General features: G+C 45.8%; 1 protein-coding gene across 1 annotated transcript in view; it reads left to right on the forward strand.

Moving 5' to 3' along the window:
• The first annotated feature begins 9594 nt into the window (after positions 1-9594).
• tulp4a (TUB like protein 4a) overlaps positions 9595-12819 on the forward strand; it is a 181325-nt gene continuing 178100 nt past the window's right edge. The window contains exon 1 of the mRNA XM_063056576.1: positions 9595-10184. Coding sequence (XP_062912646.1) covers positions 9885-10184 — 300 coding nt within the window. The 5' untranslated portion in view covers positions 9595-9884. The remainder of the gene's footprint in view (positions 10185-12819) is intronic.

Consider the following 12819-nt stretch of genomic DNA (forward strand, 5'->3'; position numbering starts at 1 on the left):
ATCCCATTTCCCTGTCCTTTCTCCATATCTTTTTTAATATTTTCCCTTTGACCTTATCTTCGTAGTCCCATGTTAAACATTATATTTCCTGCCTTAATAGCCACAAGACTTTGTGCAACAACATTTCTTGAACTTGATCCTTTGTTTTCATTGACAATTCTGAAGTAGATTATTAGCTCAGTACCTGTAAAGTACAGGGCATAACAAATGGGTGTCAAATCTAATGCATGTATACAGGATAAGATTTGGTCAGTCCCCAGCAAAGTAATCTCATCAGAACTATTCCCCCACTCCCAGTTCCTTGTAGCTCTGCAGCCCATTCTTCCTCACATGCCCATCAATTTCCCTTTTATTCTGTTGTCACTTATGCACACTATGGCCAGCTAATCTGCCAGCAGTCTTCAGAAATTGGGAAGAAATTGCAGGAACCCAGAGGAAACGCATGTGGTTTCAGGAGGAACATGCTACTTCCACACTGAGACCATGAGTTTTGCGCCTTGGGATGTTTCCAGGGCACAGGCCTGGGCAAGGTTGTATGGAAGACCAGCAGTTGCCCATGCTGCAAGTCTCCTCTTTCCACGCCACCGATGTTGTCCAAGGGAAGGGCATTAGGACCCATACAGCTTGGCACTGGTGTCGTCACAGAGCAATGTGTGGTTAAGTGCCTTGCTCAAAGACGCACACGCTGCCTCAGCCGAGGCTCGAACTAGCGACCTTCAGATCACCAGGCAAACGCCTTAACCACCTGGCCGTGTGCCAACTAATTGCAGTTTACGTACTCACAAAAGCAAGCATTCAAGATTCAAGATTGTTTAATGTTATTTCCAGTACACAAGTGTAAAGGAAAACAAAATAATTGTTAGTCTGGATCAGATGCAGCACAAAAAAAAGCTGAACAACACAATAAATATAAATGCATAAGCTATGTGATATGCACAGATTTTATGTCCATAAAGTGATTGATTATGTGCTGATGTATTGAGTGCCTACCCTGATGCCTTTCATATTCTAGTCAGGATGAAGGGTAGCTTGAAGGAACCTCTGCCTAACTATCATGAGCACATCACCTGCAGCACCTTTACCGACTGTACACCGAGACAACTTCATGGACTGCTGCAGATCCTGACGACCCTGTGATTTCAGTCTTTGAGGCTGAATTGATAGCAACCTCCATGAGGGTGAACCCATGAAAAGCATCTGGTCCAGGTATACCATCTGACATCTTCATCCTCTCACTCAACTGATTCAAGCGGGCTTCAATCATACCTGTGCCGAAGAAGAATGTGGTAACCTGCGTCAATGACTATGGTCCAGTAGCACCTGCATCAAAGTTCAAAGTAAATTCATTATCAACGTACATATAAGACACCATATACAACCCTGAGATTAATTTTCTTATGGACATATTTAATAAATCCATGGAATAGTAACCTTAACAAAATCAATAAAAGATTGGCCTCACTGGCCACGGAGTGGTACTAAAAGATTGAAGGATGGCAGATGAAACATAGCTGGCTCACAGCTCACTAACCCTAACCGTATGCCTTTGGAACATACGGTTACTGGAGCACCCAGAGGAAACCCATGCAGTCACGGGTAGAACATACAAACTCCTGTAGGCAGCTGTGGGAATTGAATTCTGATCAGTGATCACAGGCACTGTAAAGCAATGTGCTGTTACACTGCGGCGCCAAATACAATACCAGCATTCGTCAAGGTACCCCAGTGCAGACTCATTCAGAAAGTCAAGAGGCGTGAAATCCAGGGAAACCCGGCTGCTTGGATTAAGAATTGGCTTGCCCACAGAAGGCAGAGGGTGATAGTAGATGGAGCGTATCCTGCCTCCAGAATTATAACTACCAGTGTTCCGCAGGGATCTGTTCTGGGACCCCTACCCTTTGTGATTTTTGTAAATGATTTAGACGAGGAAGTGGGAGGTGGATTAGTAAGTTGGAAGGTTGGTGGTGCTGTAGATGGTGTAGAAAGTTAGAAACATAGAAAACCTACAGCACAATACAGGTCCTTCTGCCCACAAAGCTGTGCCGAACATGTCCTTACCTTAGAAATTACCTAGGGTTACCCATAGCCCTCTATTTTTCTAAGCTCCATGTACCTATCCAGGAGTCTCTTAAAAGACCCTATCACATCCGCCTCCATCACTGTCGACGGCAGCCCATTCCACGCACTCACCACTCTCTGCGTAAAATGAACTTAAAACTGTGCCCTCTCATGCCAGCCATTTCAGCTGTGGGAAAAAGCCTCTGACTATCCACACAATCAATGCCTCTCATCATCTTATATACCCCTATCAGGTCACCTCTCATCCTCCATCGCTCCAAGGAAAAAGTCCGAGTTTACTCAACCTATTCTCATAAGGCATCCTCCCCAATCCAGGCAACATCCTTGTAAATCTCCTCTTTCACATCTTTCCTGTAGTGAGGTGACCAGAACTGAGCACAGTACTCCAAGTGGGGTCTGACCAGGGTCCTATATAGCTGCAACATTACCTCTCGACTCCTAAATTCAATTCCACAATTGACGAAGGCCAATACTCCGTATGCCTTCTCAACCACAGAGTCAACCTGTGCAGCTACTTTGAGCGTCCTATGGACTCGGACTCCAAGATCTCTCTGATTCAGCACACTACCAAGAGTCTCACCATTAACACTATATTCTGCCATGATATTTGACCTACCAAAATGAACCACCTCACACTTATCTGGGTTGAACTCCATCTGCCACTTCTCAGCCCAGTTTTGCATCCTATCAATATCCTGCTGTAACCTCCACACTATCCACAACACACCCAACCTTTGTATCATCAGCAAACTTACTAACCCATCCCTCCACTTCCTCATCCAGGTCATTTATAAAAATCACAAAGAGAAAGGGTCCCAAAACAGATCCCTGAGGCACACTACTGGTCACCGACCCCCATGCAGAATATGACCCATCTACAACCACTCTGCCTTCTGTGGGCAAGCCAGTTCTGGATCCACAAAGCAATGTCCTCTTGGATCCCATGCCTCCTTACTTTCTCAATAAACCTTGCACGGGGTACCTTGTAAAATGCCTTGCTGAAATCCATATACACTTCATCCACTGCTCTACCTTTATCAATGTGTTTAGTCACATCCTCAGAAAATTCAATCAGGCTCATAAGGCACGACCTACCCTTGAGAAAGCCATGCTGACTATTCCTAATCATATTATACCTCTCCAAATGTTCATAAACCCTGCCTCTCAGGATCTTCTCCATCAACTTACCAACCACTGAAGTAAGACTTACTGGTCTATAATTTCCTGGGCTACCTCTACAACCTTTCTTGAATAAGGAAACAACTTCTGCAACACTCCAATCCTCCGGAACCTGCCCTGTCCCCATTGATGATGCAAAGATCATTGCCAGAGGCTCAGCAATCTCCTTCCTCGCCTCCCAGAGTAGCCTGGAGTACATCCCGTCCGATCCCGGTGACTTATCCAACTTGGTGCTTTCCAAAAACTTCAGCACATTCTCTTTCTTAATATCTACATGCTCAAGCTTTTCAGTCCACTGTAAGTCATCCCGACATTCGCCAAGATCCTTTATTGTAGTGAATACTGAATCAAAGTCTGCTATCTCCTCCGGTTCCACACATACCTCCACTGTCACACTTGATTGGTCCTATTCTCTCACGTCTTATCCTCTTGCTCTTCACATACTTGTAGAATGCCTTGGGGTTTTCTTTAATCCCGTGCACCAAGGCTTTCTCATGGCCCCATCTGGCTCTCCTAATTTCGTTCTTAAGCTCTTTCCTGCTAGCCTTACAATCTTCAAGATCTCTATCATTACCTAGTTTTTTGAACCTTTCGTAAGCTCTTCTTTTCTTCTTGACTAGATTTACAACAGCCTTTGTACACCATGGTTCCTGTACCCTACCATCCTTTCCCTGTCTCATTGGAACATTCCTATGCAGAACACCATGCAAATATCCCCTGAACATTTGCCACATTTCTTCCGTATGTTTCCTTGAGAACATCTGTGCCCAATTTATGCTTCCACGTTCCTGCGTGATAGCCTCATATTTCCCCTTACTCCAATTAAACACTTTCCTAACTTGTCTGTTCCTATCCCTCTCCAGTGCTATGGTAAAGGAGAAAGAATTGTGATCACGATCTCCAGACTGCTTTCCCACTGAGAGATCTGACCAGGTTCATTTCCCAATACCAGATCAAGTCCAGCCTCTCCTCTTGTAGACTTATCTACATATTGTGTCAAGAAACCTTCCTGAATATGCCTAACAAACTCCACCCCATCTAAACCCCTCGCTCTAGGGAGATGCCAATCGATATTTTGGAAATTAAAATCTTCCATCACAAGAACCCTGTTATTATTACACCTTTACAGAATCTGTCTCTCTATCTGCTCCTCGATGTCTTTGTTACTATTGGGTGGTCTATAAAAAACACCCAGTTGAGTTATTGACCTCTTCCTGTTCCTAACTTCCACCCACAGAGACTCCGTAGACAACTCCTCCAAGACTTCCTCCTTTTCTGCATCCGTGACACTATCTCTGATCAACAGTGCCACTCCCCCACCTCTTTTGCCTCCCTCCCTGTCCTTTCTGAAACATCTGAAGCCTGGCACTCGAAGTAACCATTCCTGCCCCTGAGCCATCTAAGTCTCTGTAATGGCCACAACATCATAGCTCCAAGTACTGATCCATGATCTAAGCTCATCTGCTTTGTTCATAGTACACCTTGCATTAAAATAGGCACATCTCAAACCATCGGTCTGAGCGCATCCCTTCTCTATCACCTGCCTATCCTCCCTCTTCGACTGTCTGCAAGCTTTCTCTATTTGTGAGCCAACCGCCTCTTCCCCTGTCTCTTCAGTTCAGTTCCCACCCCCCAGTAATTCCAGTTTACTCTCCCCAATAGCCTTAACAAACCTCCCTGCCAGGATATTGGTACCCCTAGGATTCAAGTGCAACCTGTCCTTTTCGTACAGGTCACACCTGCCTCAAAGGAGGTCCCAATGATCCAGAAACCTGAATCACTGCCCCCTGCTCCAATCCCTCAGCCATGCATTTATCCTCCACCTCATTCTATTTCTATACCAACTGTCACGTGGCACAGGCAGTAATCCTGAGATTATTACCTTTGCAGTCCTGCTTCTCAACTTCCTTCCTAACTCCCTGTAATCTGTTTTCAGGACCTCCTCCCTTTTCCTGCCTATGTCATTGTTACCAATATGTACGAGAACTTCTGACTGTTCTCCTTCCCACTTCAGGATATTGTGAATGCGATCAGAAACATCCCCGACCCTGACACCTGGGAGGCAAACTACCATCTGTGCTTCTTTCCTGCATCCACAGAATCGCCTGTCTGACCCCCTAATGATCAAGTCCCCTCTCACTGCTGCCTTCTTCCTTTCCCTACCCTTCTGAGCTACAGGGCTAGACTCTGTGCCAGAGGCGCGACCACTGTTGCTTCCCCCAGGTAGGCCGACCCCACTCCCCCAACAGTACTCAAGCAGGAGTACTTATTGTTAAGGGTTACAGCCACAGGGGTACTCTCTAGGGTACTCCTGCCCTTCCCTCTCCTGTTACCTACTTATCTGTCTCCTCAGGCCCCAGTGTGTCTACCTGCCTATAGCTCCTCACTCTCCCTGACTAGACGAAGATCATCAAGTTGCATCTCCATTTCCCTAACGTGGTCCCTAAGGAGCTGCAGCTCGACGCTCCTGGCGCAGATGTGGCTGTCCGAGAGGCTGGGAGTCTCCTGGAATTCCCACATCTGACACTGAGCACAGAACACCAGCCTGACACACATACTTCCTGTCTCTATTCTACACAGATAATCTACCTCGCCTCAACCCATTATCGCTGAAGCACTGTTGAGCCAAAGCCTTCTTAATCTGTCTCCCTCTACTCTGTCACCTGCTCTATAAAGCTACCTCCTTTTAAACTCTTCTCGCTGTTCTTGCTGGCTGACGTCCACGCGCTTGTGCAGTCGTGCCCCACAGTTCTTGGAGATTACAACACAGCATTGATAGGATGCAGAGTAAAGTGTTCTACTTTGAAAGATTGAATTTAAAAGCAGAATACAGGGTAAATTGCATGATTCTTAGAAATAAGGAGTAACACATGGCCCTTTCTCTTGCTGAACTATCTATATATATTGATCCAAGAAACCCTCCTGTTTGCACCTAATAAATTCAATCCCACGAGCAATCAGAGGGATCGTGGGGTCCAAGGTCATAGCTCCCTGAAAGTGGCTGCACAGGTTGATAGGATGGTTAAGAAGGCATATGGTATGCTTATCTTTATTAATCGAGACATTGAGTTCAAATGTGGCAGCACTCACATCAACGGTGATGAAATGCTTTGAGAGGTTGGTCTTGACTAGACTGAAATCCTGCCTCAGCAAGGACCTGGACCCACTGCAATTTGCCTAGGTCAATGGCAGATGCAATCTCAATGACTCTCTACACAGCTTTAGACCACCTGGACAACACAAACACCTACGTCAGAATGCTGTTCATCGACTATAGCTCAGCATTTAATACCATCATTCCCATGATCCTGATTGAGAAAGTTGCAGAATCTGAGCCTCTGTACCTCCCTCTGCAATTGGATCCTAACCAGAGGACCACAATCTGTGTAGATTGGTGATAACATATCCTCCTCGCTGACAATCAACACTGGTGCACCTCAGGGGTGTGTGCTTAGCCCACTGCTTGACTCTCTGTATACACACGACTGTGTGGCTAGGCATAGCTCAAATACCATCTATAAATTTGTTGACGATACAACCATTGTTGATAGAATCTCAGGTGGTAATGAGAGAGCATACAGGAGTGAGATATGCCAACTAGTGGAGTGGTGCCCCAACAACAACCTGGCACTGAATGTCAGTGATCTGATTGTGGACTTCAGGAAGGGTAAGACGAAAGAACACATACCAATCCTCATAGAGGGCTCAGAAGTGGAGAGAGTGAGCAACTTCAAGTTCCTGGGTGTCAAGATCTCTGAGGATCGAACCTGGTCCCAATATATCGATGTAGTTATAAAGAAGGCAAGACAGTGGTTATACTTTATTAGGAGTTTGAAGAGATTTGGCATGTCAACAAACACACTCAAAAACTTCTATAGTTGTACTGTAAAGAGCATTCTAACAGGCTACATCACTGTCTGGTATGGAGGGGCTACTGCACAGGACCGAAAGAAGCTGCAGAAGGTTGTAAATCTAGTCAGCTCCATCTTGGGTACTAATCTACAAAGTACCCAAGACCTCTTTAGGGAGCAGTGTCTCAGAAAGGCAGCGTCCATTATTAAGGATCTCCAGCACCCAGGGCATGCCCTTTTCTCACTGTTACCATCAGGCAGGAGGTACAGAAGTCTGAAGGCACACACTCAGTGATTCAGGAACAGCTTCTTCCCCTCTGACATCCGATTCCTAAATGGACATTGAATCTTTGGACACTACCTCACTTTTTATTTTAATATACAGTACTTCTATTTTTGCACTTTTTAAATCTATTCAATATATGTAATTGATTTACTTGTTTATTAATAGTTTAAAATTTTTATTTATTATCTATTTTCTCTGCTAGATTATGTATTGCATTGAACTGCTGCTGCTAAGTTAATAAATTTCATGTCACATGCCGGTGATAACAAACCTGATTCTGATTCAAAAGTCAGGAAGTTATGATGCAGCTTTGTAAAACTCTGGACTATTGCATATAGTTTTGGTCACCCCATTGTAGGGAAGGATGTTGAAGCTTTGGAGAGGGTGCAGACGAGGATGTTGCCTGAATTAGAGGGCATGTTGTACAAATTTGGGTTGTTTTCTCTGGAGCAATGGAGGCTGAGGACAGATCTGATAGAAATTTATAAAATTATGAGAGGTATAGATAAGAGTAGACAGACAATGTCTTTTTCCCGGGGTTGAAATGTCTGATGCCAGGGGTTATGTATTTAAGGTGAAGGGGTAATTTCAAAGGTGATGAGAGGGGCAAGTATTTTACACAGACTGGTGTGCAGCCTATTGTGGGGGTGCCTGGGAGAGGCAAAGACATTAGAGACATTTAAATTGGCACATGAATGGGAGGAAAATGTAAGGATATGGACTTTGTGTAGGCAGAAGAGATTAGTTTAGTTAGGTATTGGATTACTAATTTAATTGGTTTGGCTCAATATTATGGGCTGAAGGGCCTGTTCTTGTGCTGTACTGTTCCATGTTCTGTTAACAGAGGGATTTCGGGGGTCCATGTCCTGGAATGTTCCAAGTTGCTGTGCAAGTTGGTCGGGTTGTTAAGAAAGTGTGTGGTGTGTTGGCCTTCATTAGTTGGGGGGTTGAGATATAGAGCCACAAGGTGATGTTGCAGTTCTATAAAACTCTGGTCAGACCACACTTGGAATATTGTATTTGGTTTTGGCCATCTCATTATAGAAAGGATGTAGAAGCTTTAGAGAGGCTGCAGAGGAGTTTATCAGGAAGCTGCCTGGATTAGAGAGCATGTCTTATGGGGAAAGGTTTATCAAGCTAGGGCTTTTATCTTTGAAGTGATGAAGGATGAGAGGCAACTTAATAGAACTGTATAAGATGAAAAGAGGCATAGATGAAGCGGACAATGAGAGACTTTTTCACAGGATGGTAATGGCTCATGCAAGAGGCATACTTTTAAGATGATTGGATGTTAGAGTTAGGTTTTTTTCTGCAGAGAGTGGTAAGTGCATGGAATGTGTTGGCAGGGGTGGTGATAAGAGGCAGGAACATTAAGAAACTCAGATAGGCACACGGATGAAAGAAAAATAGAGGTTTATGTGGGCAGGATTGATCTTGGAGTAAGTTAAAAGTTTGGCACAACAGTGTAGGGCTGAAGGGTCTGTATTGTGCTGTTACGTTCTGTGCTCTATGATGTGAATACGCTGGAATGGGTGCAGAAAAGATGGACGAGTAAGTTGTCCGGACAGTAGGGCCTGAATTAGAGGGAAAGAGTGGGACTTTCCTCTGGCGTCTGGACTGCAGGAAGCTGAAGGGTGTCCGTATGGAGGTTTATAAAATCAAGATGCTGAGATAGTGGAAGGTCTCTTTTTTTTTCTCTCTAGCCTAGTGAAGTCTAAAACTAGCACGGATTTAACTGAGAAGCAGGTTTATCCGCAGAGGGTGGTGGGTATAATTACTTCATGTGATAAATATTCGGGCAGGCACGTTGATAGGAAAGGTTCGTAAGGATATGGGCCAAACGGGACTAGCTCATGGACCGAAGAGCTCGTTTCCGTGCTGTATCTGATCTGATTTCACAATGAAGATGGCACCAGGTTTTGGTCCACCCACGATACCGACATCAGTCACTCATGGCACAGGACGCCCCTTGCATCTGATCTCGCCGTTGCTTTCGGGGAAGCCGAACACCTGAGACCGGAGCCTCCGCCCCACAGAACGCCGACCCGACGCTGCTGGGCGGGGCAGACTGATGCACGGCCACCGAAGGCTCCCCCATCACCCGCCAATGACAAGTGCGCGTCGCCTGGCCTCGCACGGCGGCGGGCGCGCGGCTGCAAGAGGGCGAGCGCTCCGCTGCTCGAGCTGGGCGCTCTCGGGTTAACGGTGACGCTCGAGGCGCAGCCGACGGACAACAGAGCCGTCCGCGTCACTCCTGCGCGTGCGCGGACGCGCGCTCCAGCCGCGTCAATGGGCAGCGGTTTCGGGTCGGGCTGAAGCGGTCGGTTGCCCGTACCCGTATCGCGGGGGGGGGGGGTTGTAGGTACAGCGCCGCCGTCCCGCTCCCCCTCGTCCAGCCGGCCCCACCCCGGCTCGGCTAGGTCAGGCCAGGCCCCGATGCTGCTCTCGGCCGCCTGAGGGGAAGGTCGGCGTGGTTCGGCCGCTGTTTGATGAGCAGCCGCCCGGCAGCGAGGCAGTCAGGCCTCGGGCTCAGCGGGATGTTCGCGGCGGTGGAGCAAGGCCCGGTACTGTGCAGCGACTCCAACATTCTGTGCCTGTCGTGGAAGGGCCGTGTGCCCAAGAGCGAGAAAGAGAAGCCCGTGTGCCGCCGGCGTTGCTACGAGGAGGGCTGGTTGGCGACCGGCAACGGCAGAGGGGTGGTCGGCGTGACTTTCACCGCTAGTCACTGCAGGAGGGAGCGCAGCAACCCGCAGAGGATTAACTTCAACCTGCGAGGCCACAACAGCGAGGTGAGCTCTGCAGAGAGTTGCCAGAAGCAGCGGGCCTTCGGCCACAGACTGAACAGTAGCACCCATTCATTGGCTGTCGGTAAGAGCAGGTGCGACCCCAGGTCTGTCCTGCAGCTCCAAGTGTAATTCCTCGTAAGGCTACCTCTCCTTTCTCTTTTCTCCTCGGGAAGAGAAAATGAGCTCAAGGGTTCTTTTCTACTGCAGCTGCATTTGCCATTAGAGACAACTGCCCGCTGTTTTGGGTGACTATTATATATATTAGTTTTGCTGCACCCCTTATGGGATGATAACCTCTGGAGGGTTGATTCTAACGTGAGGTTGAATTGCAGTACAAGGTCAAATTTGATTACAAAGAAAGACCTCGGGAGCCATCCAATAAAGGGCCCAGAGTTGTAGCGAAACTTCAAATTGGAATTTGTGATGTGTGTGTAACTGAGCCTGACCCTTGCTTGCCTCTGATTCAGTTCCATTTGCATCTGGTTGGACCAATGTCTGTGACAACATCTAGACAACATTCAGAGGTGTGTGCATTTGCCTGGCATAAATAGTATTTGCCACAGTTGGAAGGTAATGATCATGTCCAAGAAGTTTAAACGTTGGAGATTTAAGTGTAATCGTTAACAAGTTTCCCACTATTGACATCCCTATCCTTTAATAAGAAACTCAGCAGGATTAGCTACCTCTATGTTGTGGCTAAAAATGCAGGACAGAATTTGGGTATCCAGAGACAAGTAGCTTACAGTCTTAAGATCCAAAAGTCTTTTCATCAGTTATGAGGTACATGCTAGGAATTTGGGTAAAATACTCTGTACTGTGCTCAGAAGAAGCTCAACATCAAAGCAGACAGGTTGACTTAACACATTATCCATTTATTCCATCTATTGGTTTTGCTTGCCAAAAGTACCATTGCAAAATATACTGGGCTTTTCCCCCACCTAAAAAAAATTACATCTAGCATTTAGAAGAAGGACAGTGGTACAAATGAGGGAGCACTGCTACCTGCAGATTATCCTGCCATTCACCGTACAGATTTAAAAAATATATTGCAGGTCCTTCATTGTCTGATGGCAGTGGGAATGTCAACACCACAAGGACTGCAGTGGCTTTTTGCAGCAACACCCAATTCCTTTGAAAGGAATTTAAATAATTCCTTTTTAGATTATGATTTTGAGGAGTATGGAGTAAAACTAAGCATAGCTGAAGTGGAGATTGATGGTGATGTAGTTGGTAAAGGAATAAGCTTAATGAACTGACCAGTTGACTGCTGTTCCTACTTCCATAGTATTACGGTGGGGTAAAGTGAACTACCAAGGCATGAAAGAGGAGAGAGACTAGCAGGAATGATGTGAGAACGGCAGTGGCTGGAGTTTCTGGGACCAATTCGTAAGGCACAAGATAGTTACATCCCAAAGATGAAGTATTCTAAAGGGAAAATGAGGCAACTGTAGGTGACGAGGGAAGTCAGAGACAGCATAAAAACGAAAGAGCAAAAGTTTGCAGGAAGGTAGAGGATTAGGAAGCTTTTAAAAACCAACAGAAGATAATTAAAATATATAGAGAAAATATATGAAGGGAAATATGAAGGTAAGCTAGCCATAATGTGAGGATAACAAAAAGTTCAGATATATAGTAAAAGAGACACGTGTGGATATAGGATTGCTGGAAGTGATGCTGGAGAGGTAGTAATGAGGAACAGAAATGTTGGACGGTATTAAGTATTTTGTGTCAGTCTTCACTGTGGAAAACTCTAACAGAATGCTAGAAATTCAGGAGTGTCAGGAGGCAGAAGTGAGTGTAGTTGCTGTTACTACGGAGGTGTTTGGCAAGCTGTAAGCTCTAAAGGTAGATAAGTCACCTGGACAAGGTGGACTACACCTCAGAGTTCTCAGAGGTAGTGAAGAGATCGTGGAGGCATTAGTAGTCATCTTTCAGGAATCGCCAGATTCTGGAATGGTTCCAGTGGACTGGAAAATTAGAAATGTCACTCCACTCTTTAATTTTCTTTTAAAAAAAGAGAGCGACAAAAGCAGGAAATTATAGGCAAGTTAGCTTGATTTCAGTGGATGGTAAAATGTTGGAGTCCATTGTTAAAGATGAGGCTTAAGGGTACCTGGAGGCACATGATGGAGGGTGGCTAATGTAACCCCACTTTTTAAAAAAGGAGGGAGAGAGAAACCGGGGAATTATAGACCGGTTAGTCTAACGTCGGTGGTGGGGAAACTGCTGGAGTCAGTTATCAAAGATGTGATAACAGCACATTTGGAAAGCGGTGAAATCATTGGACAAAGTCAGCATGGATTTGTGAAAGGAAAATCATGTCTGGCGAATCTCATAGAATTTTTTCAGGATGTATCTAGTAGAGTGGATAGGGGAGAACCAGTGGATGTGGTATATTTGGATTTTGAAAAGGCTTTTGACAAGGTCCCACACAGGAGATTAGTGTGCAAACTTAAAGCACACGGTATTGGGGGTAAGGTATTGGTGTGGGTGGAGAATTGGTTAGCAGACAGGAAACAAAGAGTGGGAATAAACGGGACCTTTTCAGAATGGCAGGCAGTGACTAGTGGGGTACCGCAAGGCTCAGTGCTGGGACCCCAGTTGTTTACAATATATATTAATGACTTGGATGAGGGAA

The sequence above is a fragment of the Mobula hypostoma genome, chromosome 8 (assembly GCF_963921235.1).
Source record: "Mobula hypostoma chromosome 8, sMobHyp1.1, whole genome shotgun sequence".
In the NCBI taxonomy this organism is placed as follows: Eukaryota; Metazoa; Chordata; class Chondrichthyes; order Myliobatiformes; family Myliobatidae; genus Mobula; species Mobula hypostoma.